Source organism: Tiliqua scincoides, chromosome 5, assembly GCF_035046505.1.
Source record: "Tiliqua scincoides isolate rTilSci1 chromosome 5, rTilSci1.hap2, whole genome shotgun sequence".
NCBI classification, from domain to species: domain Eukaryota; kingdom Metazoa; phylum Chordata; class Lepidosauria; order Squamata; family Scincidae; genus Tiliqua; species Tiliqua scincoides.
The window spans coordinates 56333341-56360157 of NC_089825.1; the positions used below are offsets into that span (position 1 = coordinate 56333341).

At 42.6% G+C, this 26817-nt stretch overlaps 1 protein-coding gene across 1 annotated transcript in view; it reads left to right on the forward strand.

Moving 5' to 3' along the window:
* Positions 1-5160: 5160 nt before the first annotated feature.
* The window catches only part of BMPER (BMP binding endothelial regulator), a gene marked incomplete at its 5' end in the record, with an annotated part of 206990 nt that continues 185333 nt past the window's right edge, over positions 5161-26817 (forward strand). The window contains 4 exons of the mRNA XM_066628674.1: positions 5161-5180; positions 6853-6884; positions 12743-12820; positions 14393-14478. Coding sequence (XP_066484771.1) covers positions 5161-5180; positions 6853-6884; positions 12743-12820; positions 14393-14478 — 216 coding nt within the window. The remainder of the gene's footprint in view (positions 5181-6852; positions 6885-12742; positions 12821-14392; positions 14479-26817) is intronic.

The following is a 26817-nucleotide window of genomic DNA, read 5'->3' on the forward strand; positions in this document are numbered from 1 at the left end:
CTGGAAAGTTGGTTAGGATTGCAACCTAAATTTGTTTGGTTTTGTCTGTGTGTTGGCTTGACAAACATTTTAACAAATGGCTGAACTGTTGGCTCAGGCACTCACTACACATATTGAATCCTAACTGTAATTTGCAGAGGTGGATATCATCTGGACAACAAGGGGTTAAGCAAGGTGTACATTTAATTAGTGACTGTACTTGAGGCTATTGATCCTGGAAGTACCTATGAATGTAATTAACTAGATGTGTGTGTGCTTAGATTAGATATGAATAGTCTTATGATTCTGGGTGAGGCTGCTTCTAAATTAATATTCAGATTACATGGCTGAATTAGTATAATTTTAGACTAGCACATTTCACTGTCTTGTAGTTAGTCAATTCATTCAAGTAGCAGAATTAGCAGTAGCAGTCTTATAATATTTTCCCCCCCGGTAAACAGGTGGAAGGACTTGTGGAAATTCTGAACTTGAAATTTTGAACAAGTGCATAAGAGAGAAAAAGAGAGAGAACAAATTCTCATTCAGCCATAGAAGTCACTGGGTGAGCCTCGGCCAGTCAGCGTCTCTCAACTTAAACTACCTCGCTGGGTTGTCAAGAGGATAAAGAGGGGGGAGCCATGTATGCCACCTGAGCTCCTTGGAGGAAGGGAAGGGTGTTACAGAAGTGTAATGCATACATGGAGAAATAATTTCTCTTAAAGTTCAAGAGAGATATTGAAATTCATGGCAGAAACTTACATGTTGGTGTGCTCAAAAAAAGAGTGGCTGGATTAGGGCCATATGTGAACTTGACATACAGAATTACATGCTGCATGATCATAACAAGTTTCATGGCTCATAATGTTCCAAGGCAGTGGTTTTCAAACATTTTAGCACCGCAACCCACTTCTTAAAATAACAATCTGTTGGAACCCAGCAGAAGTGAAGTCATTAACCTGGAAGTGATGTCATGGCCAGAAATGACATCATCAAGCACAAAAAGTTTAAGCACCCCCATATGACAAAATCAAATCAAATCAATTAAGTAAATTAAAAGTTTACAATAAGTTTAAAAATTATTTAAAATAAAGAAGAACCCACCTAACCCTCCCAAGCAATTGCTGATCTGTTTTAAAAGAAATTTCCCAAAGGCTGCAATCCTATCCACACTTATCCAGGAGTAAGCCCCATTGATGATCAATGTTAAAAGCATATACATACTAGCCTGTTAAAAATACAGATCAGTAACATTTGCCCAAATGCAGTCACATACCACAGTGGTATCCAGTCTAATATATTAAAAATAAAATACACATTGAAATGAATGGGGATCCACCTGAAATTGGTTCACAATTCATCTAGTGGGCCCGAACCCACAGTCTGAGAAACACTTTTCCTAGGAGCTATCACACTATCAATCAATTAACCAACTTGAAAAGGCCAATTCAAACACAAAAGGAGCCATACAGACGCCATTGAGGAACCTTTCCATTTGGCAATGACTCCATCTGTTGTGAACCCATCTCGTAGAATAATAATAATTGTAATAATACATAGCATTTGTATATGCTTTCTGAGTGTGTAAAGAATTTCACGTTTATTATCTTGATGTCAACCTTATAGAATTATTCCCATTAAAGCAGATGAGGAACTGAGACTGACAGGACACTGTTCTCGTAACATCAACTAGTAAGTTGATGGCAGAGCCAAGGTTTCAACTTGAAAAATTATCATTTGCAGCTCCCCTGCTTTGCCACTACACCTACAGTGGAGTTGGAAATCATGTAAGTGTTTGCATGGGCGGGGAGCGGGGCAGCAACAGCTCCACAGGAATAGCGGTGCTGCCACTTCCAAGGGGTATTTCACTTACCTGGAGGCCAGGGCTGGTCTCCTGCAGGGTCCTGGAGGCTCGCAGCACCCTCTGATCTCCACCATGGCTGCTGTAAACAGCTGTTATCTCCAATCTAAACCTACTTCCTGTTTTTGCAGGAAAACAGGAAGTAGCTTTAGATCAGAGATAAGGGTTTTTAACAGCAGCTGCATAGGAGATCAGAGGGGGCTGTGAGCTTCCAAGACCCTTCAGGAGGCCAATGCTGTCCCCCAGGTAAGTAAAAAAGCATCTTGAAAGCAGAAGCACCAAGATTCTGTGGCTCTCTCGTTGCCCTTGGATCAGGGCCATTTATTATCAGGGAGTGCCCTGCTTCTGGTTCCCATGGTGAGTTGCAACTCACCAGTTTGGAAACCACGATTGTTATAAAATAGATCTAAATCAAGCAGAGATGCACTAGGCCAGAGCATCACCCCATGCAGTGGGTGGGGCAACACCCCAGGTGGTGGGCGTGGTGATGTACCATTGCCCTGCCCCCACTAGAACAAAGATATTTCAACATGGTTTGTTTCATTGCATTCTGCATGAAATTACACATTGATTGATATATAACATGATGGTATTATTATAAACTGTGATTTTAGTAATTTTGGTCACTAGTGGTGTCACCATTCTGGTGTCGTCGGATTCCTCTCAGCCTGCCCTTTCCAACAAACTATGGAAAGTTTGCCTACACACAAGTAAACACGCGATATGGCTCAGTTCCATTTTCCATAGGGTTCCATGCAATTTTTTGGTTCTGGTTTTTTGGCCATAACTTTTGATGGGAAGGAGATATTTCAATCTGGTTTTTTTTGCATTACATTCAGCTGTAAATTCCGCATCCAATGGTATATAACAGGATGGGGTTATTCCTAACCACCACGATTTTAGCTCGTCACCCCCAGTGCACATCACACACCCCCTTGCATGTCACCCAGTGAAGCCCCCACCCCCACACCCCTCTAGCAACACCACTAGTCAGGACCCACTGGTGGGTTTTGACCTGATTTTTGGTGGGTTGCCAAAGGGTGATGGAAAGATCAGATAGCTAATTGCCTTAGGCCCTGAAACTATTCAAAAATCAGATACTGTAACTGCTAACTATCCTGCAAAGGAGCTGAGCTCTTGCAGTTTGCAAGAATGTGTAAATACAGGGAGATAAATGTTTGTGGGTCTTTCTTTCGGGTTATTATTACTTATAAATAAATAAATAAAATATTTTTTTTCTTGATCTCCTTTTTAAAAAGTCTGGTGAACTTAGGTGGGTCCCAGTAGAGAGTCGTTTTAAAAGCGGGTCCTAGTGCTAAAACATTTGGAAGCATGTATTAGATTATATACAAAATGTACTTAGTTCTTTGTCACAATCTACAGTAGACTTGTAACTATTTCCATTATTACAATTTGGGTCTGGAACATTTAAGGCAGGGGTGTCCAAACATTTTGGCAGGAGGGCCACATCAACTCTCTGACACTGTGTCGGGGGCCGGGGACATTTTAAATTTACATTTAAAATTTGAATAAATTTACATAAATGAACTTATTAGAGATACAGTGGTGCCTCGCAAGACGAAATTAATTCGTTCCGCGAGTCGTTTCGTATCGCGAAAATTTTGTCTTGCGAGGCATCACTACAATCTGCAAACAAACAAAAAAAATTGCAAAAATAATTTGTCTTGTGAAGCACGGCCATAGAAAAATTCGTCTTGCGAGTCACCAAAAAAATGGCAAAACGCTTTCGTCTTGCGAGTTTTTCGTTGCGCAAGGCATTCGTCTTGCGAGGCACCACTGTAGAACCTATATGAATAGAATGAAGGTCTTGCAGTAGCTCAAGGCCTATAAATGGCCTTGCACAAAGTAAGGCCAGCCTTTCCTTTGCTGCCACTGCTGCATCACAGTTGTGAAACAGCAAGTAGTGGAGGGAGCCCTCGTCCCACAGCTCAGGTGAGAGATAAAACAGTTGTCCTCATGCTGAGAGCAGTTGCATAGGGCCAGCATGGGCTCCAGCAAGTCTCTGGAGGTCCAGAGGCTCATTGGAGACTGGGGGCTCCCCAAGGGCCTGATTGGGAGCCCCTGAGGGCCACAAGTGGCCCCCGGGCCGGGGTTTGGACACCCCTGATTTAAGGGAATGCTTTCTCCTATGTGCTTCTCTTGAGATTGGGAGAAGAGGTACGTCTTCAGATGCTACCTATGTTTTGAATAACTCAACTGACTTTACCTTAAGTCAATATAGTATTTGTTAATTATTGGTTCAGGTTCAGATCCTTCATCATCAAAGTCTCCTGAGTATACTTAAGGGATAAGAGAATGGATCAGTAACATGAACTTATAGTCTCATCTTATGGATCAGTAACTGGACAAAGAATAGAAAAAAGACAGTAGAAATAAATAAATAGTACTTACAATGGAGGGATGCAGACATTGGGAACTCTAAAGGTCTGACTGATCTGATGTTAGGATGAACAATGAGGTAGCCAAGTTTGTGGATGCCACCAAATTATTCAGGATGGTAAAAACCCAAAGATACTGTGAAGAGCTCCAAAAGATCTCTCTAAACTTGGTGAGTGGGCAACAAAATGAGATTCAATGTAAATTAAGAACTTTTTTTGGTTTTGGTTGGCCTTTCCTTGAGTTTCTTCATTGTTTACTGTATTTTTGTTTGGTTATCTGTGTCCTGCTTGCCATTTCTGTTCCAGTTATTAGTGTTGTTTTGACTGTTGCTTTTAATATTGTTTTGTGGGACTGAAGGTAGCCTGTAAACACTTTAAATGGAATAATAAATTATAAAGTAACTCATATTGGGACAAAAAAAAAATCCCAACAAATAACTGAAAATACTGGAATCTGAAACCAGGAAGGAGCCTTGGGGTAACGGTGATAGTGCAATAAAAGCATAAACTCAGTGTTCAGCCAAATTTCTGATGAGAATCATGGAAACTTGATAGAATGAGATCTGTGACTAGAAGGGTTTAACTTCTTCAAAAGGAACAGACCCAACAAAAAAGTGAGAGGGAGTTGCACTATACATAAAGAATACATACACTTACACAGAAATTCAGGAATTTGAGCATGGAAGACCAATAAAAGGTACCTGGGTAAGAATAAAAGGAGAGAGGCATAAGAGTAATACCATCATGGGAATCTACTACAGACTTCCTAGCCAAGCAGTAGGTACAGATGATGTCTTTTCTAAAACAGATTGCCAAGCTTTTTGAGAGGCAATCCACAGCGGTAATGGGGGAGCTTCAATTATTCTGACATCCATCAAAGTCTAATTGGCTGGAGATCTAATCAATTCTTGATTTTTCTTGTGGATATCATTATCATTCAGAAGGTGGAGGAAGTAACAAGAGGGTCTGCTTTCCTGGACATAATCCTTACCAACAGAGAAGAATTGGTCAAGTAAATGAAAGTGGCAGAGATTTGGGGTGAAAGTAACCATGTCATCCTGGAATTCTTGGCAGGGAAAGAAAAGCTTAAGGGTAGTCAGATATGAACTCTGGATTTCAGGAACACTGATTTTAATACACTGAGAGCACAGATGAGTTGTCTCTCATGGCTAGAAACTGTTAAAGGAGAAAACAGTTCAAGAGGGATGGGATTTTTTTTTTAAAGCAAAACAATCACAGACAGTTCCCATAAAAAGAACAGTTGGGAGATGTCTAAGGAAAGAAGTGTGAGTGTACAAGGACATTTCTGAAAAGCTCCTTGTACAGTCACAAATATATGTACAATAAGTGGAAAGAGGGGCAGTTAGCAAAGGAATAATACACAAGTACAGCTTGCACCTGCAGGGTTAATGTCAAGAAGGCTAAAGCACAGAATGAACTGGTGGTTGGCAAGAAGTGCCAAAAACAACAAAAAGGTTTTTTTGCTTAAAAAAAATTATATGTGAAAGAAGAGGAATATCAAGGAAGTGGCAGATCTATTGTATGGAGAAAATGGCGATGATGTGGTAACAGATGATGAAGACAGAGTTGTTCAAATCCTATTGTGCACCTGCCTTGTCTAAACAGAGTGACCAGTCTGGTAGACTATGGGACCATAGACATAGTGTACGTAGAATTCATCAAAGTACTTGCTAAAGTCTCCCATGATATTATGTGGATAAAATGGTAAAATGTGGGCTAGATGGTAGAACAATAGCTCCTGACAAGTGCTATTAACTGATTCCACTTCAACTGGATAATCAGATATTAAGTGGGAAGCCACACCCATGTCCTATTCAACATGTTTATAAATTACCTGGATGAGGGAGTAGAGGGAATGCTTATCAAATTTTCAGGTGACAAAACTGGAGGGGGGATAGTTAACATCATGGAAGATCAAGTCAGTGTTCACAATTATCCTGCCATACCATTAAGTCCATAGTGATGAAGTTCAACAGTGGTAAATCTAAAGTACTAGACTCAGAAACAAAAAACCAGGTACTAGATGGGAAAAAACCTGGCTTGGCAACAGCATGTGTAAAAAAGATGTAAATGTATTTGTGGACTGTAATCTAAACATGAGTCAGCAGTATCGTGTGCTACTTCAACCCCCTCCCTGCTGAGACTGAAGACTTGGGTAGAAATAGGAAGCACCACAGAGGCAAATGTCACTGTTAGAAATAGGATGCTGAATAGGTGGACTTTTGCTTTAATTTAGCAGGACCCTTCTTATATGAAATCTAAAACTACATAGTCTCATGGGCATTTGTTCAATTTTTATGCCTGATAATTTTTGCAATTGAAAATCTGTCTTGTCCCTTGTAATCTAATTAAGGGCGCAATCCTAACCCCTTATATCAGTGCTTCCCAGCACTGACATAAAGGCAACACAGCTCTGAGGTAAGGGAACAAACATTCTCTTACTTTGAGGAGGCCTCCATGAATGATACCCAACTGTAGGATGCAGCACACGTCCCACTGGCACCACTATGCCAGTGCTGGAAATACTGATGTAACGGGTTAGGATTGCACCCTAAGGAACAAAGGGTCCTGCAGCTTCTTCAAGGCTAACCAAAGTATTTTAGCATCATCATCATCATCATCATCATCATCATCAAAACTTTTTTTTATCCCGCCCTTCTCCCCAAAGGGACCCAGGGCGGCTAACAACATATAAAACAGATTAAAACATAATTTCACAACAGATAAAAACATATTAAAAAACACATTAGCAGAACCCATAAAAACAGTAGTCAGATAAAAGTCAGAATAAAAGAGCATAAAACAGCAGTTCTTAGAGGAATCGGGCCTGTAAAAAAGCAACTAAAAGATGTATAAAAGATGTTAAAAAGGCCATAAAGTCAGAAGGCTTGGTTAAACAACAAGGTCTTCAGGCCTCGCCGAAAGGTCTCAAGAGAGGGAGCCATTCTCAAGTCAAGGGGAAGGGAGTTCCATAACGTTGGTGCCACTACTGAGAAGCACCAGTACGTGAACGTTGGTGTCACTTCATGCATCTGAGGAAATGGATTGCAGTCCACAAAAGCTTATGCTGAAATAAATGGGTTAGGATCCAATCCTTAAGCCAGTGGTGCCCAGGGCTCCATCGGTGCCAAAATGGCAACTACAGGATCCTATGAGTGCTGCAGCTACCACTGAGGTCTCCTTGGGAGAAGGGAGCTTATGGTCCCTTCCTGCAGGCAGACAGCAGCCGGTGGCAATGGACCTCCTCAGCTCTGTGCCTGTGTTTTAATAAGCGCACTTGCGAGGGCCTGTGTTGCTCTCCCCGGTTCACGGAGGGGGGGGGGGTTCAGGAAGTGGTGACAGATGCTGCCGCTGTTTTCACCACCCTTGTGGGCCAGATTCTTCCTTCCCCCCACTCGGTTCTGCCCTCACCACACCTTTCTCCCAGTTGGTAAACACACCATGTCTGTGCTTGGCCTTCAGCTGATCTCTCAGTTCTCTAGATCAGTTTTTTTCAAACTGTGGGTCAGGACCCACTAGGTGGATCACAAGCTGATGTCAGGTGTGTCCCCATTCATTTCAATATTTTATTTTTAATATGTTAGACTTGATGCTACCATGATATGTGACTGCATTGGAGAAATGTTAAGATCTCTACTTTTAATAGGCTACTCTGTATATGCTTTTAATAATTACAGTAAATGGGATTTACTCCTGGGTAAGTGTGGGTAGGATTGCAGCCTACGATTATCAAAAAATTCCTGTGTGATGACGTCACTTCTGGTGGGTCCTGAGAGATTCCTATTCTAAAAAGTGGGTCCTGGTGCTAAATGTTTGAGAACCACTGCTCTAGATCTTAGTCATTTGGTATTTTCTTGAGTTTTGCATGAGACATGCCTACTTAAGTTCTCCAAAAACTCAGAATCCATTTCGAATTAGAAGAAATTCAGGCTTTGCTTTGTAAATAACCTTACTTCTATCATGTCAAAAAAGCCAATTAGAAATGTGCATTTGTTGCTTCCTAGCTAGCTGATACTAGATGGCTACAGGAAGAGGCTATCATTTGGCCTGGACTATCTTCTGACACAATTGTAATGTTACAGAAGCCAACAAGGAATTCAAAAGGTTGATTTTCTTGATAGACTTAACAGTCATTTTCCTCTTTTGTTTCATCTCTTCTGCTTATCTTTTTTGCTGTATTTTTTGCTGCTTATCTTATTTGCTGTATTGAGCAGCAGCAGAGAATGGCTGCATAAAGTAAGATTTGTACTGTATAGTAATGCCACAAAAAAATCAATTATTGTCTAAATTTACTTAAGTAAAAGCTGCCAATAAACCTAAACAGTAATGTACGGAAATAGTCCAGCACTGGAAGGAGGTGGGATGCAGTAAATGTGATTGAGTGGAAATATCAGGGGCATTAGCACATTTGCAATGAATCTGATATCCTAAATAGCTGATCTACATTTGTTTTATGACATTTTATCAACTGTTCTCATAATGTGAAAATATGCAATAAATGTGGCTACCTTCCCTAGTAAACCACATTCTATATTTACAGATTTCTTCAGTCTGCGTTCAGAGTACTTGGATCTAGAAGAGCTAAGAAGCAAGTTGTTTATATTACATGTTCATATGGGCATACAAATAAGGTAAACATGCACAAGTATCCTCACTGGAAAATGAACTGTGTGAATCAGTTCTTAGTTTATATAAGTAAGCACAAGTTTCAGTTAAATAAAAGTATGCTACTGGTTCAATATCAAGGAAAAGCTGTTTTGCACAGTTCATTGTCACCAATATTACAGTGATATTGTATTATAAATATCCAGTGCAGAAGAGAGCGCAGATAGAGCATTATGTGGTTGACCATGCACAGAGGGGTTGTATGAAGTGCCAGAGGCAAAGAGCATCTACAGGAGAAAATCAAGCAAGCTGTATTTTTACCATAATATCACCACCAGTTCATCTTAAATTGCTAATAATATGATATGCAGACCTGCCATTATCTAGATTGCTGTGGTGATATGAACCCAGCACCCCTCATTATTTGAAATTTAAGCTCTTAAAGAGCAAAGAACATAGACAAAGCTACAGGGGACAGGGAAGAATACCCCTCCAGAACAATTCTTTGCCACACCTCCTAAAGTTGCCATGTTTCAAACTGGTTTCTTCAAGCTGTGCTTCCATGCCTTTTTTAAGCTGTGAGGGAATATGTACTCTGAACCTGTCCACAGGCACTTCCATCTGCAGCAGTGTTTTTCAAACTGTGGGTCCCCATTCATTGCAATATTTTATTTTTAATATAGTAGACTTGATGCTGCCATGGTATGTGACTGCATTTGGGGAAATGTTACAGACCTGTACTTTTAACAAGCTACTATGTATATTCCTTTAACAATAATAGTAAATGGGACTTACTCCTGGGCAAGTGTGGGTAGGATTGCAGCCTAGGATTGTTAAAAATTTTCCTGCTTGATGACATCACTTCTGGTCATGACATTACTTCTGGTGGGTCCTGACAGATTCTCATCCTAAAAAGTGGGTCCCGGTGCTAAATGTATGATCTACTGATAAACCACTGATATACAGTATTCTTACTAGCACTCTTGTTATCTGATTAATAGTGCAATCCTACATTTACTTAGACATGTCCCACTGAGTTCAATGGATCCTTATCCCAGGTAAATGCATAAACCTTGTGCTGTAGTCCTATTTTACTTCTGTGGGAGTAAACCCCATTGAATTCAGTAAGACTTACTTCTGAGTAGAAATGTGTAGGATTGTGCTGTTAGTCAGTTTTAGTTTATTTAGGATGCAATCCTAACCCCTTATTTCAGTGCTTTCCAGCACTGGCATAGCTGTGCCAATGGAAAGTGTGAAGCATCCTGCAGTTGGGTGTCACTCACGGAGGCCTCCTCAAAGTAAGGGAATGTTTGTTCCCTTACCTCAGAGTTGCACTGCCCTTATGTCAGTACTGGAAAGCACTGACATAAGGGGTTAGGATTGTGCCCTTTATTGAACAATTAATGTTGCATAAATCTGAATATGGGTTCTGAAATGAGGAGCAAGCTTCCTTTTGTTTCTTGCAGGCAAATGGCTATGTTGTAGCAAGCATCATTTTAGAAGAGGCATTTCCTCCTGTGGGAGAGAAGAGGAAGAATCCATCATCTGATGATGCTTGCCCTCCAAAGATCAGATTCAATTTAATTGTGCTTGCCCTCCATAGTTTTATATCCAGTTGTGTTAAAAAAATATATTTTAAAATCTGGTGCATGATTAATCTGGATTACTTCTTTAGGGCCCAATTCTATCCAACTTTCCAGTGTCAATGCAGCTACAATGCAGCCCCAAAGTAAAGGAACAAACATTCCCTTGAGGAGGCCGCCATGAGTATCCACCACCACAGAATGCAGAACATGCACCAGCACTGGAACACTGGATAGGACTGGGCCCTTAATCTATCAAAGGTTCTTAACCCTAGTGAGTACCTGAGGTGGGTCCAAGGGGTGCATGAGATGCAGAATTCTGAAAAAAATGTTGTATTGATACACATTTTTTTACTAGATGAGGGGAATTTAAAAAAAATAAAATCAATTTTACCCTGACTACTGATGTGCCAACAAAAGCCAATACTAAATGGTGTATTTTCTTATTGGCCACAGTATTTACTGTTTTCAGCCTTCATATTGATGTTTCTTATGAAAATTCTATGAAGAGAACACTTTTTTCTGTAAATGTAATTTACTGTAGTTTTTTGTAACTCCCACTTGTTTGCTGAATATACTCAATGCAATCTCAAAAATACAGGAAATAATAAGAATTGAAATAACCTTTTTTTCTGGCAGTAGGATGAGTGGATGTTAGCAGTCTGAGGCCGAAATCCTATCCTCACTTTCCTGGGAATAAGCTCTATTTACTTTAATGGAACTTACTTCTCAGTGGACAGGCATAGTTCTAAAATTCTCCTGGGGGGTGCATGAGGCACCAAAGATTCTCTAATTCAGTGGTTCTTAAAAACTTTTTAGCCCAGGACCCACTTTTTAGAACACTGTTTCTCCAACTGTGGGTCAGGACCCACTAGGTGGGTTGCGAGCCAATTTCAGGTGGGTCCCCATTCATTGCAATATTTTATTTTTAATCTATTAGACTTGATGCTGCCATGGTATGTGACTGCATTTGGGGATCTGTACTTTGAACTGGCAACTCTGTATATACTTTTAACAATGATAGTCAATGGGTCTTACTCCTGTGTAAGTGTGGGTAGGATTACAGCCTTGAATTGTTAAACATTTTCCTGCTTGATGATGTCAGTTCAGGTCATGACATCACTTATGGTGGGTCCTGAGAAAGTCTCATTCTAAAAAGTGGGCCCTGGTGCTAAAAGTTTGAGAACCACTGTTTTAGAATGACAATCTGCCCAGGACCCACTGAAAGTGAAGTCATTAACCTGGAAGTGACGTCATCAAGAAGGAAAATTTTTAACAATCCTACAGCCCAATTCTAGGCATGTCTACTCAGAAGTAAGTCCCAGTAAACTCAATGGGGCTTACTCCCGGGAAAGTGTGGATAGGATTGGGCTGCTAGGCTGCAATCCTACTCACACTTACCCAGGAGTAAGTCCCATTGACTGTCATTGTTAAAAGCACATAGAGAGTAGCCTGTTCCAAGTACAGATGTGTCGCATACTATGTTGGCATCACGTCCAACACACTTAAAATACAACACTGAAATGAATGGGGACCCACCTGAAATGGGCTCGCGGCCCACAGTTTGAGACACACTGCTGGGCCAGGGTTTAAACTTTAGGGCTCAGCTCTGGCAGTGGCCAGAGGGCGCCCCGGGTCCCCGAAGCGCACCTGCCGCTGCCTGCTACCGCGGGCTCCACCCCGCCCTCCAGTGGCAGGGCAGCAGCGCCTGCTGGAGGGCGGGCTTTCCCCTCTGCTGGACCCTCGAGGCGCGCCACGTGCGGGGAGGGGGTCACCCCGAGCCCTCCGCCCTCGCACTGAGAGCTCTGAAGCGGGGCGGACGCTGCGCCTCCTCAGCCAACGCGGCGTGACTGGCAGCAAGCACTAGCACAGCCCACGTGCACTGCGCACGGCGCCCGCTGCTGGCGCCCTCTGCCCTCGGAGAGAGGCCCTGGGCAGCCGCTGGGAAGGAGGCGGGGGCGCGCGGGAGCAGGGTCGGCCGGGGCACAAGCCGGGCGGCGGCTCCTGTCAGCGCACAGGGCGGGGGTCCCCTCACCGCAGTCGGCCCCGCCCAGCCCAGCCCGGCGTCTCCCCTCCGCCCACCCATATCCCGCTCAGGAGGGGCCAGCGGGCAGGAGAGCGCCTCAGAGCCGTGCCCGCACTCCAGGCGGCGGCAGCAGCAGGCGAAGCCCTCCCGCCTCCTCCATCCCCAGCAGCAACTTCCCTGCCCGCTCTCCTCCTCCTCCTCCAGCCCTGCCGCAGCGCTCGCCTCCAGGGGACGATGCTCTGGCTCCGCAGCAGCCTCCGAGCGCGCTGCCCCGGGCTCGCCTTCGCCGCCTGGCTGCTGCTGCATCACCTGGGACCCCCCGCCGCTCTGGCGTCCTCCTTCCTGACAGGTAAGGCTGGGCGCGGGCTGCCTGCCTGCCGGAGGAGCGCGGCGCGCGCTTCCCCGCACCGTCCCGGGGGAGGCTGCCGGAGCTGCTGCGCTCCAGGCGTCCAGCACCACCCGCGCGTAGTGGCTCCGGAGCTCCTCGCGCAGGAGAGGCGCTGCAGGTGGCAGTCCTGCCCACGCTTTCCTGGGAGGAAGCCCCATTGACTCGAATGGGACTTGCTTCTGAGGAGACCTGCCGAGGGCTGGGCTTGCAGGCGGGACACCGATGATGTGAAGCGTCGTTTTTGCAAACGTATCATCCGTTGCACGGGTCTGGTGGAGCCCGGATGGTCTGCAGCTCCCTGGGGGTTGTCTGATGTGGGTTTGGTTCCCCCCAGTGTGTGGGCTGGTCCTGATGCTCAGTGATGCACTCTGAGGGTAGTTGCCTGTAGACCCAACTCCGCAGAGAGCTCGCCGCCCAATCCTGTGCATGCTAACTCAGAAGTAAGTCCCTTTAGAATCAATGGGGCTTACTCCCAGGAAAGTGTGGCTAGGATTGGGCTGTCAGGCAGATTGGATGTGGTCCTCCACTATGAGAAGAGCTGCATGTGGTGTATGTATGTGGCTGGGGGGATGTTGTATTATGAACAACTCTGTACTCTCCTAGTGTCTTTAAAGTACCAGATTTGCAGAGCTGTGATGGCTTTCCAGGTGAGGCTGCAAGTCAAAAGGAAACAATTAAAAATGATTATTATATATATTGCCTTTTTTCAGGCAGGTAAGGGATTTAAGCCTCCTCTCCCCCCCCCCCATTCCATTTCCTCTCTTTGACATGCTTTGCTGACACCCGGCGCTTAAAGAGAAGTGTTGGGGCTGTTTCTAGACATTGCAAGAAGTGTTAGGTTTCCAAAAGTGGTGGCACCTTATGATAATGTTAATGAATGGACCTGGGGACAGCACAAGGGGTGTGTGTGTGTGTGTGTGTGTGTGTGTGTGAGAGAGAGAGAGAGAGAGAGAGAGGTTTTGCTCACTGGACTAATGTAGCAAATGAATGCTGGTGATAGTCGGGGTCTTTCCAGATCAGATCCTCTGGTGGGTTGAAAGACTGGTATTTCATTTAGTTGATCTGATCCACATGAGCTAACAATAGGCATATCCCCATTTATTTCCAAGGAGAGATTAGATCCTTATCCAAAGTGCCTAAATTCCATTAATCCAAACCTAAACATACACTCTCAAGGCATTTGAGAGGGTCAAAAATATCCCTATCTACTGAGGCACAAGAATAAGATGCATATTTCACAATAAATTTTAAGTTGTCACCAAGCAAAAGCCATTATGCTTTAGATTGTTTAGAGGCAAGTTAACATTATGAAGAATATTTTAAAAGTACAAATAATTAAATGAATAAAAATTCATCCAGACTGTTTCAAATTTTTTTTTAAGTAGGTCCCTTTTATTTCAACAGAACTTACTAATAAATATACTTGTGGTTTGCAAACTTTGACTGTAGGCTTGTGCAGCCTAGGCTAGGCTCAACAGAGGCTGAGCACTGAAAAATGTGGGGAAAATATTAATTTTTAAATTTCTGTCTCAGGTTCTGTTGCAAAATGTGAAAATGAGGGAGAAGTTTTACAGATCCCCTTTATCACCGACAATCCTTGTATAATGTGCATTTGCCTGGTAAGTGTGAATTCCGCTGATAAGATCAAACAAGAATGTCTCCTGTAATCAAATATTGCTTATCTCTTCCTTTTAAGTAGCCAGAGGTTATCTCAGTTCTGTACTGGCTGCAAAAATTTCCAGCCTGTAATCTTGGAATCATATCCTTGACTTTAGATACATAGACACAAATCTTTCAGCTGACTTTGCTGGTGACATTGTAAGGTTACCTTTACAGGATGTCTTTGTGATTGAAGCTGTTTTCTCAGTGTCAGCTGATGGTGCTGAGGCATTTGTTGTGCATAAATTGTTTGTGCTCCTGGCCAAGGAGGAAGAACTGATGCTTAGTTTGAGTCTTCGCCTAAGCTTTAAAAAAACTTGGCTTCAGAGATATTAATGAGAGATATAACAGGTCAGTAAGGCAACAAAATCCAGGTGCTTTGGAAATCTGCTTTCCAAATGCAGTATGGTATATGTTCAGGCACTGCATTCTTGGCTAGACATATTGTAATAAAAAGACAATGCCAGCACACATGATACTTCTATCAAAAAACTGCACTCTGAGGATGACACTGGCTGTTGTTTGTTCAGGGAGTTCAGATTCCCTGGTAGTTAACAATGACCCTGGTTTGTATTCTGTTGCAGGGGAATTACCCCCTTATGCTCGCTGTGGCTCTCAGTTACACAGTAGAAATGCTTTGCCAGCCAGACAGTGAAAGCCACAGAAAAATAATCGCTGATGGTTAGAAATTTGTAAAGGGTGTTTTTTTTTTCCTTAAAAGAATTGTATGGGAACTAGAGTAGCAATAGCTATATTTATAGACTTTGGAAATTAAACAAGTACTGGATCTGGCAGAATAGTTTTTGGCCATTAGATGATGATTTTCCATCTGTCAGGTCAGAAACTAAAACAGGTGTTCTAGGTCATCATTGCTCCAAAACAGCTAAATAACTCTTAGATTTTGGTTATTAAGGTGCCCAGCTTTGCAAATGGTCTCTAAATGAAGGCAGGTGTGTTTGGACATTGCTCAGAAAGTCATCAAAAATGTCTGGATCAACTTTCCTGAAAGTAATTTTAGAGGAAGGACAGGAATTGGAGGAAAAAAAATTGGGGTGGGGGATGAATGGTTTGTGTTTTACTTATCTTAAACATACACCTGCAGTTTTGGTCTTTTGACATTATTTGCATCTAAATGTACCCCAAATAGTTTGTGTAGTCTATATTTAACTGATTTAGTGCCTTGATTAGTGCCCCAGGATATAAAGTCATTGACCATGATGTCCTGGTTCGACTGGCTGTATTGGGGCTTGGGGGCTCTGTTTTGCAACTGTTCTGCTCCTTCCTGTCAGATCGGACCAAGATGGTGAGGTTGGGGGACACCTGTTTGGCACCCTGACTGCTGACCTGCAGGGTGCCACAGGAATCTAGTCTGACCTCGATGCTGTTTAACATGATCCCTACATGAAGCTCCTAGGGGAGGTCATCAGGGATTTGGAATTGGGTGTCACCAATATGCGCATGACGCCCAGCTCTGTATCTCTTTTTCATCAGTTTGCAAGGGGGCTGTTGAAATTCTGGAGAGCTGGAAATGTTTGGGGCCTGGATGAGTGCTAATAAACCAAGATTAAATCAGATGAGGACACAGGTCTTCCTGTTCCAGAAGGCCACTGTGTGGGTTTTAGATTGGGTTGCACTCCCTCTGAAAGAGAAGGTTTGCAGCTTGGGAGTCTTCCTGGATCCACAACTATCCCTGGATGTTCAAGTGGCATCTGTGGCCAGGATGGCCTTTGCCCAGCTTTGGCTGGTGCTTCAGCTGATACCGTGCCTGAGTCAGTCAGATCTGGTTAAGGTGGTCCGTGCCCTAATGACAACTTGATTAAAATACTGCATCACACTCTATGTGGGGCTACCCTTGAAAATGGTTCAGAAGCTGCAGCTAGGCTAGAATGTGGCAGCCTGGTTGGTCACTGGGGCTTGGAGGGCTGAGCTTGCCATGCCGATGTTCAAGTGGCTACACTGGCTGCCATTCCATTCTGAGTCCAATTCAGGGTGTTGGTGATTACATTTAAAACCCTATATGGCGTAGGTCTAGGACACCTCAAGGACTGTGTTCTCCCATATAATCCTGCATGACTCCTACGATCATCAGATAGGGCCCTGCTTAGGATAGCATCTGAAACCGAGGGAATGGTGCCTAGATGCAGGGCCTTTTCTGTTGTGGTGCCTCATTTCTGATATCTGTTACCAGAATATTTGAGAACCCTCTTTATATGGTTTCTGGTGGGGTCCAAAAACTTATTTATTTCACTTGGTCTTTGAGGAGGGAGAAGGAACCTCCTAGGGACCCTTTTTATCCTTGGTTGCTGCTTTTATGCCATAGTTTTAATGCTGTTGCTGTTTTTATATTTTTATCTGTATCATTTAACTTTGTAATTTTAAATTGCTTTTAATGATTTTTATTTTTGTTTTATGGTTGTATTTTATTTTTCAATTGTACACCACTTTGAGCATAGGAAAGGTGGTATATAAATCCTTTAAATAAACAAATATAACTTCAGTGCTAAACAACTATTAACTAGCAATCTTCCTTACCACTGTTCCAATGCTGCTTCTGTACAATAAAAACATTCCTCCCCTTTAAAATTTATATATAAATAAATCTGTGTACAAGTCCATCTACCAAGTATGTGCCACTTATAGACAGGGATCCCCACCGGTGAATGCTGCGTTGTTTATTTGATTTGGTGTGTGTATTTCTGAACTTGGATAGCCCCCAGTACTTTATTATCTCTTAAGGACACACTGAGATCTTCCTAGTTACTGACTGAACACTATAATTTAGATGCATGTCTCATACAAGATCTCAGTCCATCGGAGATCGAAGCTTAACCTTGCTGCGCTGTTCCTACCCAAACAGAGCCAACCCAACCGTACTTGCCTTTCACACATTCGAAATAGAGGAGGAAAGGCAAGGTGGGGGGGGGCTGCATCCCCTGATGGAACACAATAGCAGAACTTGAGGTGTCCGATATTCTGGAAGCTGCTGTGAGCATGTGTAGCAGTGTCCAAAGTCTCCTGGTAGCCATGCTTTCCCTCCCATACCCCATCCAGTGGAAGTTCTCTAAATTCAGTTTTTAGCATTAATTTAGAATTTCATATGGTACAGTTCACCCATGACTTTTTGCATATATCATTAGGAAACTTGTATGTATAGAGGTTTTTGCACATATTAAGTATTAATAAACATTTGGAAAAACAGGCCACAATCCATAGAGAAGAAAGGTAGTATCTATGCAGAATGTGGAAAAACCAACACTGAATGCCAAGGAAGACATGAAATTGCAGTGAATGGCATTTAAGCACATTACAGTAGATATATACTAGGGGCATTTTCACTCTTTCAATCACCTTTGAGCCTAACTTGCACTATTTAGGTTGCAATCCTAAACACAGTCCTAGGGAGAAAGTCCCATTGAATACAATGGATTTACTTTTCATTAAACATGTTTAGGATTATAAGATGGTTTACGTTAACATCTGATCCTTGTTAATACAGAAGGGCAAGTGGAGGGGGAGGCTTTTTGCAATGTGAATGAGTATTCCTGCCAAAGTAGGTTTTACATTTGCATTACAAAGAGACTGAAGCAAGGGCTGCTGTTAGCTCATGTGTGAAAACACCTTTATAATGTTACGTTCCACAGCGCATAAGGTGGCTACCACTTAGGAACACAGAAAGCTACAAATCAAAGCATTGGTTTATGACTATTATTATTTATTGCATTTCTACCTCACCTTTTCTCTAACGAACTGAAGGCAACACACATTGTACTTATCAGTTTTTATTCTCACAATAACCCTGTGAAGTGGGTAAGGCTGAAGACTGGAGCAAAGTCACAGGCAGCCCAATTCTAACCCACACTGGAATGGGGAGGCTGACAGACCTGCCCCATATCCAACGTGGGTTTGGGGCCAGTTGCGGCTCAGCTCGAGGCAAAGGGAGTTCCTTCCCTTTACCCAAGCTAATGCTGCAGCAATCCCAAGAGGTGGCACAGATCTGAGCAGTCTGAAGCTGCTCCAGGCTGCCTGGGACTGGGGTTAAGACCCGGCACAAGTGCTGGATCCTGGCCTCACCCCCCACTCACCCATGGCCCGCCCATAGACCCACCCACAGCCTGTCCGCCCTCCACCCCAAAACACCTCCTTCCCACCCTCCCCCCAGAACCCAGTGCCAGCTTGACTTGGCCTGCATGGGCTAACAGTTTGCACTGGCCTGTGGGGCTTGGGCTGGCCTCCCTCCTCACTTGGTGGCGCAAACGTGCCTTACAACATGTTTACGACACGTTTGGGCTGGTGCAAGGGCCAGCCCATCTCCCTCTCAGGATCGTGCTCTCAGTGAACTTCAGGACTGAGTGAAGAATTGAACCCACATATTAGCGTAACGACTACACTCATTGGCTCTCAACTGATAGTAGCTCTTCAGAATTTCGGTTGGGGCCTTTTCCATATCTGGAGATACTGGGTACCAAACCTGGGACCTTCTGCACGCAAGGCATGAGTTGTATCACTGAGCTACAGGCCCTCCAGCTTCCCATTGGTTCCTAAATTGGACCGTACCCATGTTCGTGGACTGTCTCCTAAAAGGGGAAGTAAGGAAGCAATAATGAGGGATCAGTTCATGGAAAAAGGCTATTGTTGGCTGAACTTTTGTGTTAAACTACAGGAAGTTCATTAGGACAAAATAAGAAATATTGCTGCTTTTGATGAAAGATTAATTAATGCCATGCAATGTGCGTTTTTCTCTGCGAAGCACTTAAATGTCTGTGTGGGGCTATGTTGACTTGTGTAAAAAGAAATAAAATAAAAATCCTGTTGTGTGAAGTGTCAATATGCCACCCTGCAATTGGTTTGATTTTTGAATCAGAAAGGCAGGATATAATGAATTAAAAGCTCACATGTTGTTTGCTTGGTAGTGAGAAGTACAACATAGGTATCTGCCTCTTTGGACGATAATATCCACATGAACTTTTGAAAGGGCAGGGATTTGCAGCAGTTCAACAGAACTTTCCATCTAAGCACCTCAGACTGCTGAACAAACATTACTGAATGGAGCTCCACGCAAGCTCTGCCTCCAACAAGGTGCCTTCGGTATAGAGAGGTGTGATTTGCCTAATGTCTTACAAGATGGCAAAAAGGGGAATAGAACCCTGGACTGTTACTCTCTCAAACCACTTACTCTGGCACAGATGATTTAATGTCAATGGGACTATTCAAAAATAAGTGTCTGGAATGTAAGAATGAGGTCTCCTAATTCTTGCCCTCTCTTCTTCACCCACAACATCATCTTTGCCCTCAAGAGCACTTTCTTCTGTGAAGTTATACAGCAATATGTAACTCTTTTGTTTTCTCATGAGTTGTTTTTTCATCTCCTCTCTCTCTCTCTCTCTCTCTCTCTCTCTCTTTTCTCGCTTTTGGTGGAGTGCTTCAACCAGCTCAGTTCCTTCTTCTTCCTGTGTCCCCTGCCTTTTGAAAAGATAGCTGCTGGATCAGGGAAGGTGGGGGGGGGTGAGAGCAGTAGAGTTAGTGTGGCAGGTTAGACCACTTAACATTCTAGTCTCTGCTACTCTCCCACCCACTTCCTTCTTCTGTCTCTCACCTGATCTTTGTCTTTTCAAAAGGTGAGGAATTGGGAAGAAGGGAGAAACTGAGTCCTTTACCTGAAGACACTTGCAGTCTAGCTCCACTGGTAGGGTTATGTGTTCTGGCACCTCTACATCCCTGCCATTCTATAATTCATTCATTCCACCTTTATTGGCGTAAAGCCATTCTATAATGATTTGCATGTGTGATTGGATCACATCACAAATGTAGCACTATAGACAGGACCAGGGCCTCTGAGAGGAATTTTATCAGGGGGTACAAAATTTCTTTTGGGCCCCTTCCCAAAAGATGGAGTACAAAATGGGAGTGGGAGGATGGTGACAGCTGCAATAGTCTTTAAAGTCCAGGGCTACTGGACTTCCTGATGCAGAGCCCAGGACTATCTGACCACGTGGCATCAGCACCTTGATACAGTAATATGGAAAACCAAACATACTCCTAAGTCTCTCTAAAATCTTTTAAATAGAGAAAATCATTGCAAAAAAAAAATTAGCGTCATTGTATTCAGTCTCACACTAGAATGGGAAGTGTCCTGTGTGTACCAAAACTTGCTTCTTCAACAGCTGTGGTCCCGCAGCTGTGTCCCTGAGCTCCTATCCATGCCTTCTGGTAAGCATATCAGCAAGCCAAGAGCTACTGTAGCAGGTCGGTTTCCTCTCAGATTTGACACTGTGTTAAGGAGTGTCATGTATGCATTCCTCAGCCCAGCACATATGGCTTGTTGTAGCTAAGCTGCACGCTCGTGGTAGTATCCCCAGCATCCTGTGTGGGCAAAAAGTCTGAGTGGATAGGAAAATGTACTATTCCAGGAAATTTCTGGCCCCCTCCACTGACTCCTGGGCCCCCTTTTTGACCCTGGACCCAGGTACAAATTACCCCCTTTACCTCCTCTCCTAGGCCCTGAACAGGACTTCTGTATTGTATCAAACGCAATAGCATTCATTGAAATTTCTTCACACATTCCCCTGCTAGTAATCAAGTGTAGCATAACTAAGAGATATATGGTTGGCAACCTTCAGTCTCGAAAGACTATGGTATAAGCCTACAGCACCCAGTATTCCTAGGCGGTCTCCCATCCAAGTACTAACCAGGCCTGAACCTGCTTAGCTTCCAAGATCAGACGAGATTGGGCATGTGCAAGTCTGAACCAGCTTTCAGACTTGGCATTTTGAAGGTATACTTAAAACTTTTGAAGTATGATGGGAAACATAGCTGAAGATTGTTGGTGTTTTATATGGAAGTTCTGTGAGTTCCATCAAAGGGGTATATTTTAATGTAAACTCTAGTATAAGCACAATAAACAACCATTTCTTGCTCAGTTTGTCTTACTATGAAAATAGTTCCCTTTAGATACTGTAACATTCTATATAAAAGATGCTGTGCTTCAGTGTTATCTTAGAAAAGGCATGAAATTGCCACAGCCTTGCAGAAGGAGGTGAAATGAGATCCTGTACATAATTACAGGATTAGAAACACTTGAGAAGCCTCCAGAAAATCAACCTAACCTGAATTAAAATGTTGGGATATGATTATGACCATGAGGGCTGCAGCTTGGGTGGTGGTGGTGGTGCTGGGGGCGAAGAACCATATAATTTTGTCCCATGGATCATTGTCTGCATAAAACTGGAGCATCTTACCAGATGGTAGCTGGGATCCAAGAATAACCTTCCCATGAGTTGTTTTTAGCTTTTAGGGTTTAAAACAGAACTAGAAAAAAAGAAAAATTCAGCAAGGGAGTGTTTGATTTAAACACCAGGTGAGCAACAGTGTCTTGCACCACAATGATTTCTGTGGCACAAAAGGTGTGTGTGGGCTTGTAGAATGAGCAAGCAATAACTCCTTTGATAGGGTCCATCCCATTGGAACTGTTTGTTCTAATGGCATGTTTCATGCAAACTTACATGTAATTTGGGTCTCCTGCCACAAAGGCTGGCATGAATATTTACACTGGCGCATGGGTTTCATAAGACCAAGCTAAATGATGGTGAGGCAGAGGAGAGAACCAGGGAAGAAGTGAACCATTTGCAGGATCCACCCAGTTGTTTTTGACAGTTAAATTGAGGAAGCCAAGAAAGAACAGGGTTTGCATCTCTGGGTTGCATGGAATTCCAACCTGTCTTCTGTGGGACTTCTCAATCAGATGGAGTTCTCACTGAGGTGGAAATATTTGAAACCAGAAATGTGCCTATACATCTGCAAAGAACATACACAATGTACTGTATTTTAAATAGAAAGAGGTTCTACAAAACACATTTCAACGTGGCTCTGGAAACGAGTTGCAGGGAGCAACAGCAAGAGAGGGATATGTCTTCATCCTCTTTTGTAGGCTTCCAGAGGCATCTTATGGGCCACGATGGGTAACAGGAAACTGGAATAGATGGTCCTTTGGCTTGATCAACAGGGCTGTTATGTTCACTTCAAACTGCAGTTGGGTGCACCCAAGAATGATACAAAAAAAAAAAAAATCCTCCCGCATAAAAACTAGATGGTGGGGCGAAGATTTTTGCCTGTAAACTATAGGACAAAATATTTTTAATGGAAGCAAATTAGTCATGTGAGACCTCACCAGCAGTCTGAGGTGGTTCAGCCCAGAGATTTACCATCTCAGTGAGGTGAGTTTTATTGTCGCTCAAAAATGGGGATCTGACAATGATATATCCGCTTGCCATATCTTGGACTTATTGTTGTAAATCTTAAGAAAACCAAGTTTTTCAAGACCAAGGGCCCAATCTTATCTAACTTTCCAGCACCAATGCAGCTGCAATGCTGTTAAGGAGGCCTCCGTGTCTGCAACCTGACTGCAGGATACAGTGCACACCGGCAACCTTCATCATGTGCTGCATCAGTACTGGAAAGTGGGATGGGATTGGGCCCTGAATTCCTCATTTCCCAATCCTGCTGCTGGAGCAGCCTTTTGAGTTAAGGTTTCTACTTGAGTGGTAGAGATTAGTTTTTGTGACTGGTTTGTTTATTTGTTTGCAGCCCTTTGAAAAGCATGTCTGAAGAAACAATTGATAAAAGCGAATAACGACCTTGCTAAATAACATTGGTACCAGTCTGCCCCCCCCCCAGATTTTAAACCTGCCAAGTGTACCTGAGCAGCAGTAATTGTAGTTCCCAACCTTTTATCACCTAAATGTAGAACAGAAGAAAACCACTGTGAGCCAGAAAGTGTAACCTGGTGTTGGAAACATGAGAGAAGTTGGGAGACAGGCACTCAGGAAATGAGAAATTGGAGCTTTTGCTTGGCATGAGTTTTATTCACCATGAAACATCATTCCGTAGTTTAAATTTCCATTTCTTGTATCCAAATGTGCCATGTAGAAATTGACCTTTTGGTTATAAAACTCATGTGAAACTCTGTGTTATAAGACCTAGCATTCTATTCAGCTTGACAGAACCAAGAGGTGTAATGAAAGAAACCTAGCAGTTCGCTCATTTTAAATATATATAGTACTTTTTAAATTTAATGTTTTTATAGGCAAATGATAAACACTGCCTACTCCAAAACTGTCTTGATAATATGAAATTCTTTAAATACCTGTAACAAACCCTGTTGTTTTCCATTGCACAAACGTCCATTTGAGAGTGATGCCCAGTCTGAAAGCAACTGTTTGGCATATGTCTTCGGTGAAAACAGCAATGTCTTGGTACATCAGGATTCAATTTTTGTTGTGTCAAGGTATAATGTGGCCCAGATGAAATTTTTGTGAAATAGTGCATATTAAAAGAAAACCATCAAACAGTATTTTCATACCTATTTTATTCAATGTTATTTCAAGAGTTGATGTACACCATCTTAAAAAAAAAAAAAAAGAGAGAGAGATCTACTGGAACGGAATCTTCTATCCATTTAAATGCCTTTATTGCTGTGAAGAATAATCAATTTTCTTTTTCTTGCTCCTACACAGTAGTTAATAGTAACCTTCACTTACATCATACTGAGAAAGGTTTTGATCAGGGTTTGGCAAGCACATCCCAGAGTAGAAATGAATCTATAAGCGGTTCCTTTTAAACATCTTCAAAAACATAAAAGATGTATTTGAAACAGAAATACAGCAGGATATCTGGAGCATGGCTTTTTCTTGCTTTTGTTTTCATGTAGGCTAATGTATACATGAATAAATGTGCAGTCGTAGTGATGGGGATGCCTCAGCCCTTGGGCTGGCTCCAACCCAGGCTGTAGCTAGGGGGTCCGATTGCAGAATGTAGGAAGCTGCCTTATCCTGAGTCAGCCTATAGTTCTGTCTAGGTCAGTGCTGTCAACACTGACTAGCAGCAGCTCCCCTGGTTTCCAGACAGGAATGCCTAAGATGCCAAGATTGGAACCTGGAACCTTCTGTATGGAAAACAGGTGCCCAAACAGACCACTTTCTTGAGTGGTCAAGAGAATTGAAGCCAAATTCCAGAGCAGTAGAAGAAGATGTAGTCTGGACCAGTTTGGGATAAGAGTGCCAAGAAAGGTAAGTAGAAGCAGGGCAATGTGAGGCAAGGCTGTTTGAGTTCAAGGCTGTTGTTCAAGGCTATTGAGTGACTTTGCTCAGATGAAGGAACCAAACCTGGAGCAACTGGGGCCAGCCAATCCTACTGGTTTCTCAGTTTACTTGGACTGAAGAGTTGCAGTGCTGGCCTTCATATGGGTGGTACTACACTACTGAGGATAGCAGGTTGGTATGACTTCTTTCATGAGCTACTGTGGTGGTACAAGGAGTAAAGTGCCTGAGCCCTGCAGCCAGGTCCCTGGTTTAAGACCTCTGGGGGGAAAATTCAGGTGATCTAATATCTTCTTTCCCTTCATCAGGGATGCGAAAGCAGCTGGGGGAGAGCTTGATCCTGACCTACCATTAATAACAATCTTCCCCTCCCCCAGAATTCCCATGTTACTCTCTTCCCTATTTGTCTGTCTCAGGGAAGCTATTTACTCAGAGAGGGACTTGAACCAGTTTGAAACCACTTAGTGTCCAGATCACATAAAATGACTCTGTCCCCAAGGCTTTTTTTTCCAACTTCAGTGGAATTGTTTCCTTTGTGGAGCTCCCCCCCCCCCCAATTTCAAGGGGTTGAAGAAACCTGCTCACGTGGGAAGTGCCATGTATGCAACAAAGCATCTGTGCAGTTCTGGACCGAAACTGTTGTGGGAAATAGCCCTTAGTGACAGAACAGGATTTTGCTGTGCTATAAAACTGCATCCATTGATGCGATATAAGAAAGCAATATTTATTATCGGTTGTGAATAATCTTTAATATGGCTTGCATGGAAGTGACCACAGTTAGAGATAGCACACGTACATGGAAACTGGATTGATTACAGATTTGGAATCCCTTTGCCATAAAGGAACCAACATTAAACCTAGTTCATTGATACTGAGCTTCAGTTAGAAGGAGCTGGAAAGAGAATTTTGACATAATTAAGTGTTCCAGAAATCTGAATACAAAAACACGTAGTTAAATGAAAACATAATGAAAATTACAAAGGGCACCCAATGCAATAACAAAATGGAGAAATGTAACATAGGGTTGTAAACGTCTCTGGAATATTTCTGCTTTATATGCAAAATGGGTCTTGGTCTGTGCTAAAGAAAGAAATCATTTTTCTTTATTGCCAATAATAGCAGTGGTATTAAAGAGAAGGTTCAATGTCAAAATTCAGTTTTAAAGGCATACTGTTACCTGTCCATACTCTTTTATAAGCTTTCAGGTTTCTTCTATTGAGTTGCTAATAGACTTTTTAAAAATTATGGTCTTGTAACTTGCGTGCAGGATATCTGGTGTCCTGTTGATGCTGAGATGTAAAAATAGCAATTTTTCTTAAAAAGGAAAAAAAAAACCACTATATTTTTTATTCTCCATGATGTTTTAATATTTAATTTTTGAGGTAGATACTTGAATGAATTTGTAGTAAAACTTAAAAGGGCATTATAAAAAATAAAAATAACTTTGTATGAAATGTTTTACTTGTACTAAACGGAAGATTATTGAAACTGCCACTGTACTGGTGTTTTTCTCATAATGCAATTAAAATTGAAACTTTGTCCTTTAACCTTGAATAATTTTGTTTTCTCCAGCAAGTTGTAATTAAAATAGTCTTTTGTTGTCTTAAGAATATAAGAAGAGCCCTATTGGATCACATCAAAGGCTCATCAAGTCCAGAATTCATGTTTTCCACAGAATGCAACACTTCATGTGTTTTTCCTTTCACTGGAAAGGAATCCAACCCCCTTATAATGTGCAGGCAGAAGGCATTTATGGTTACCCACAAGGGGTTGCCCACCCCTGCCCCAAACTTCAGCATGTGACTTCCTCTGACAAACCACCCATAAGCTCTTCCAACATGCAGGTGTTGCTGTCAGAAGGGGAGAAATGGAAAGCTCCTTTGAACAGTCAGAAGCACCCTTGTGCTACTTTGGATCCAGGCCACCAATTCCTTGCACTTGAAAATCAATAGTGTTTATTTCCAGGCTCAATTTGGGATTCCATTATTAAAAGTCCTAAACTGTCAGGATACCTTAGAAACTATCTCTTCTCATGTGAATTTGCCTGAGTTCTGAGATTAACAATCACTTATTCTCTCTATCGTGTTTGGTGGATGGAGAAAAGAGCAGGGCCTTTTATGTAGAGGTTCCCAGAATATGGAATGCCTTCCAAAGAGAGTTCTGCCTAACTCTATCATTGGTTGCTTTTTGTAGGGCAGTGAACAATTA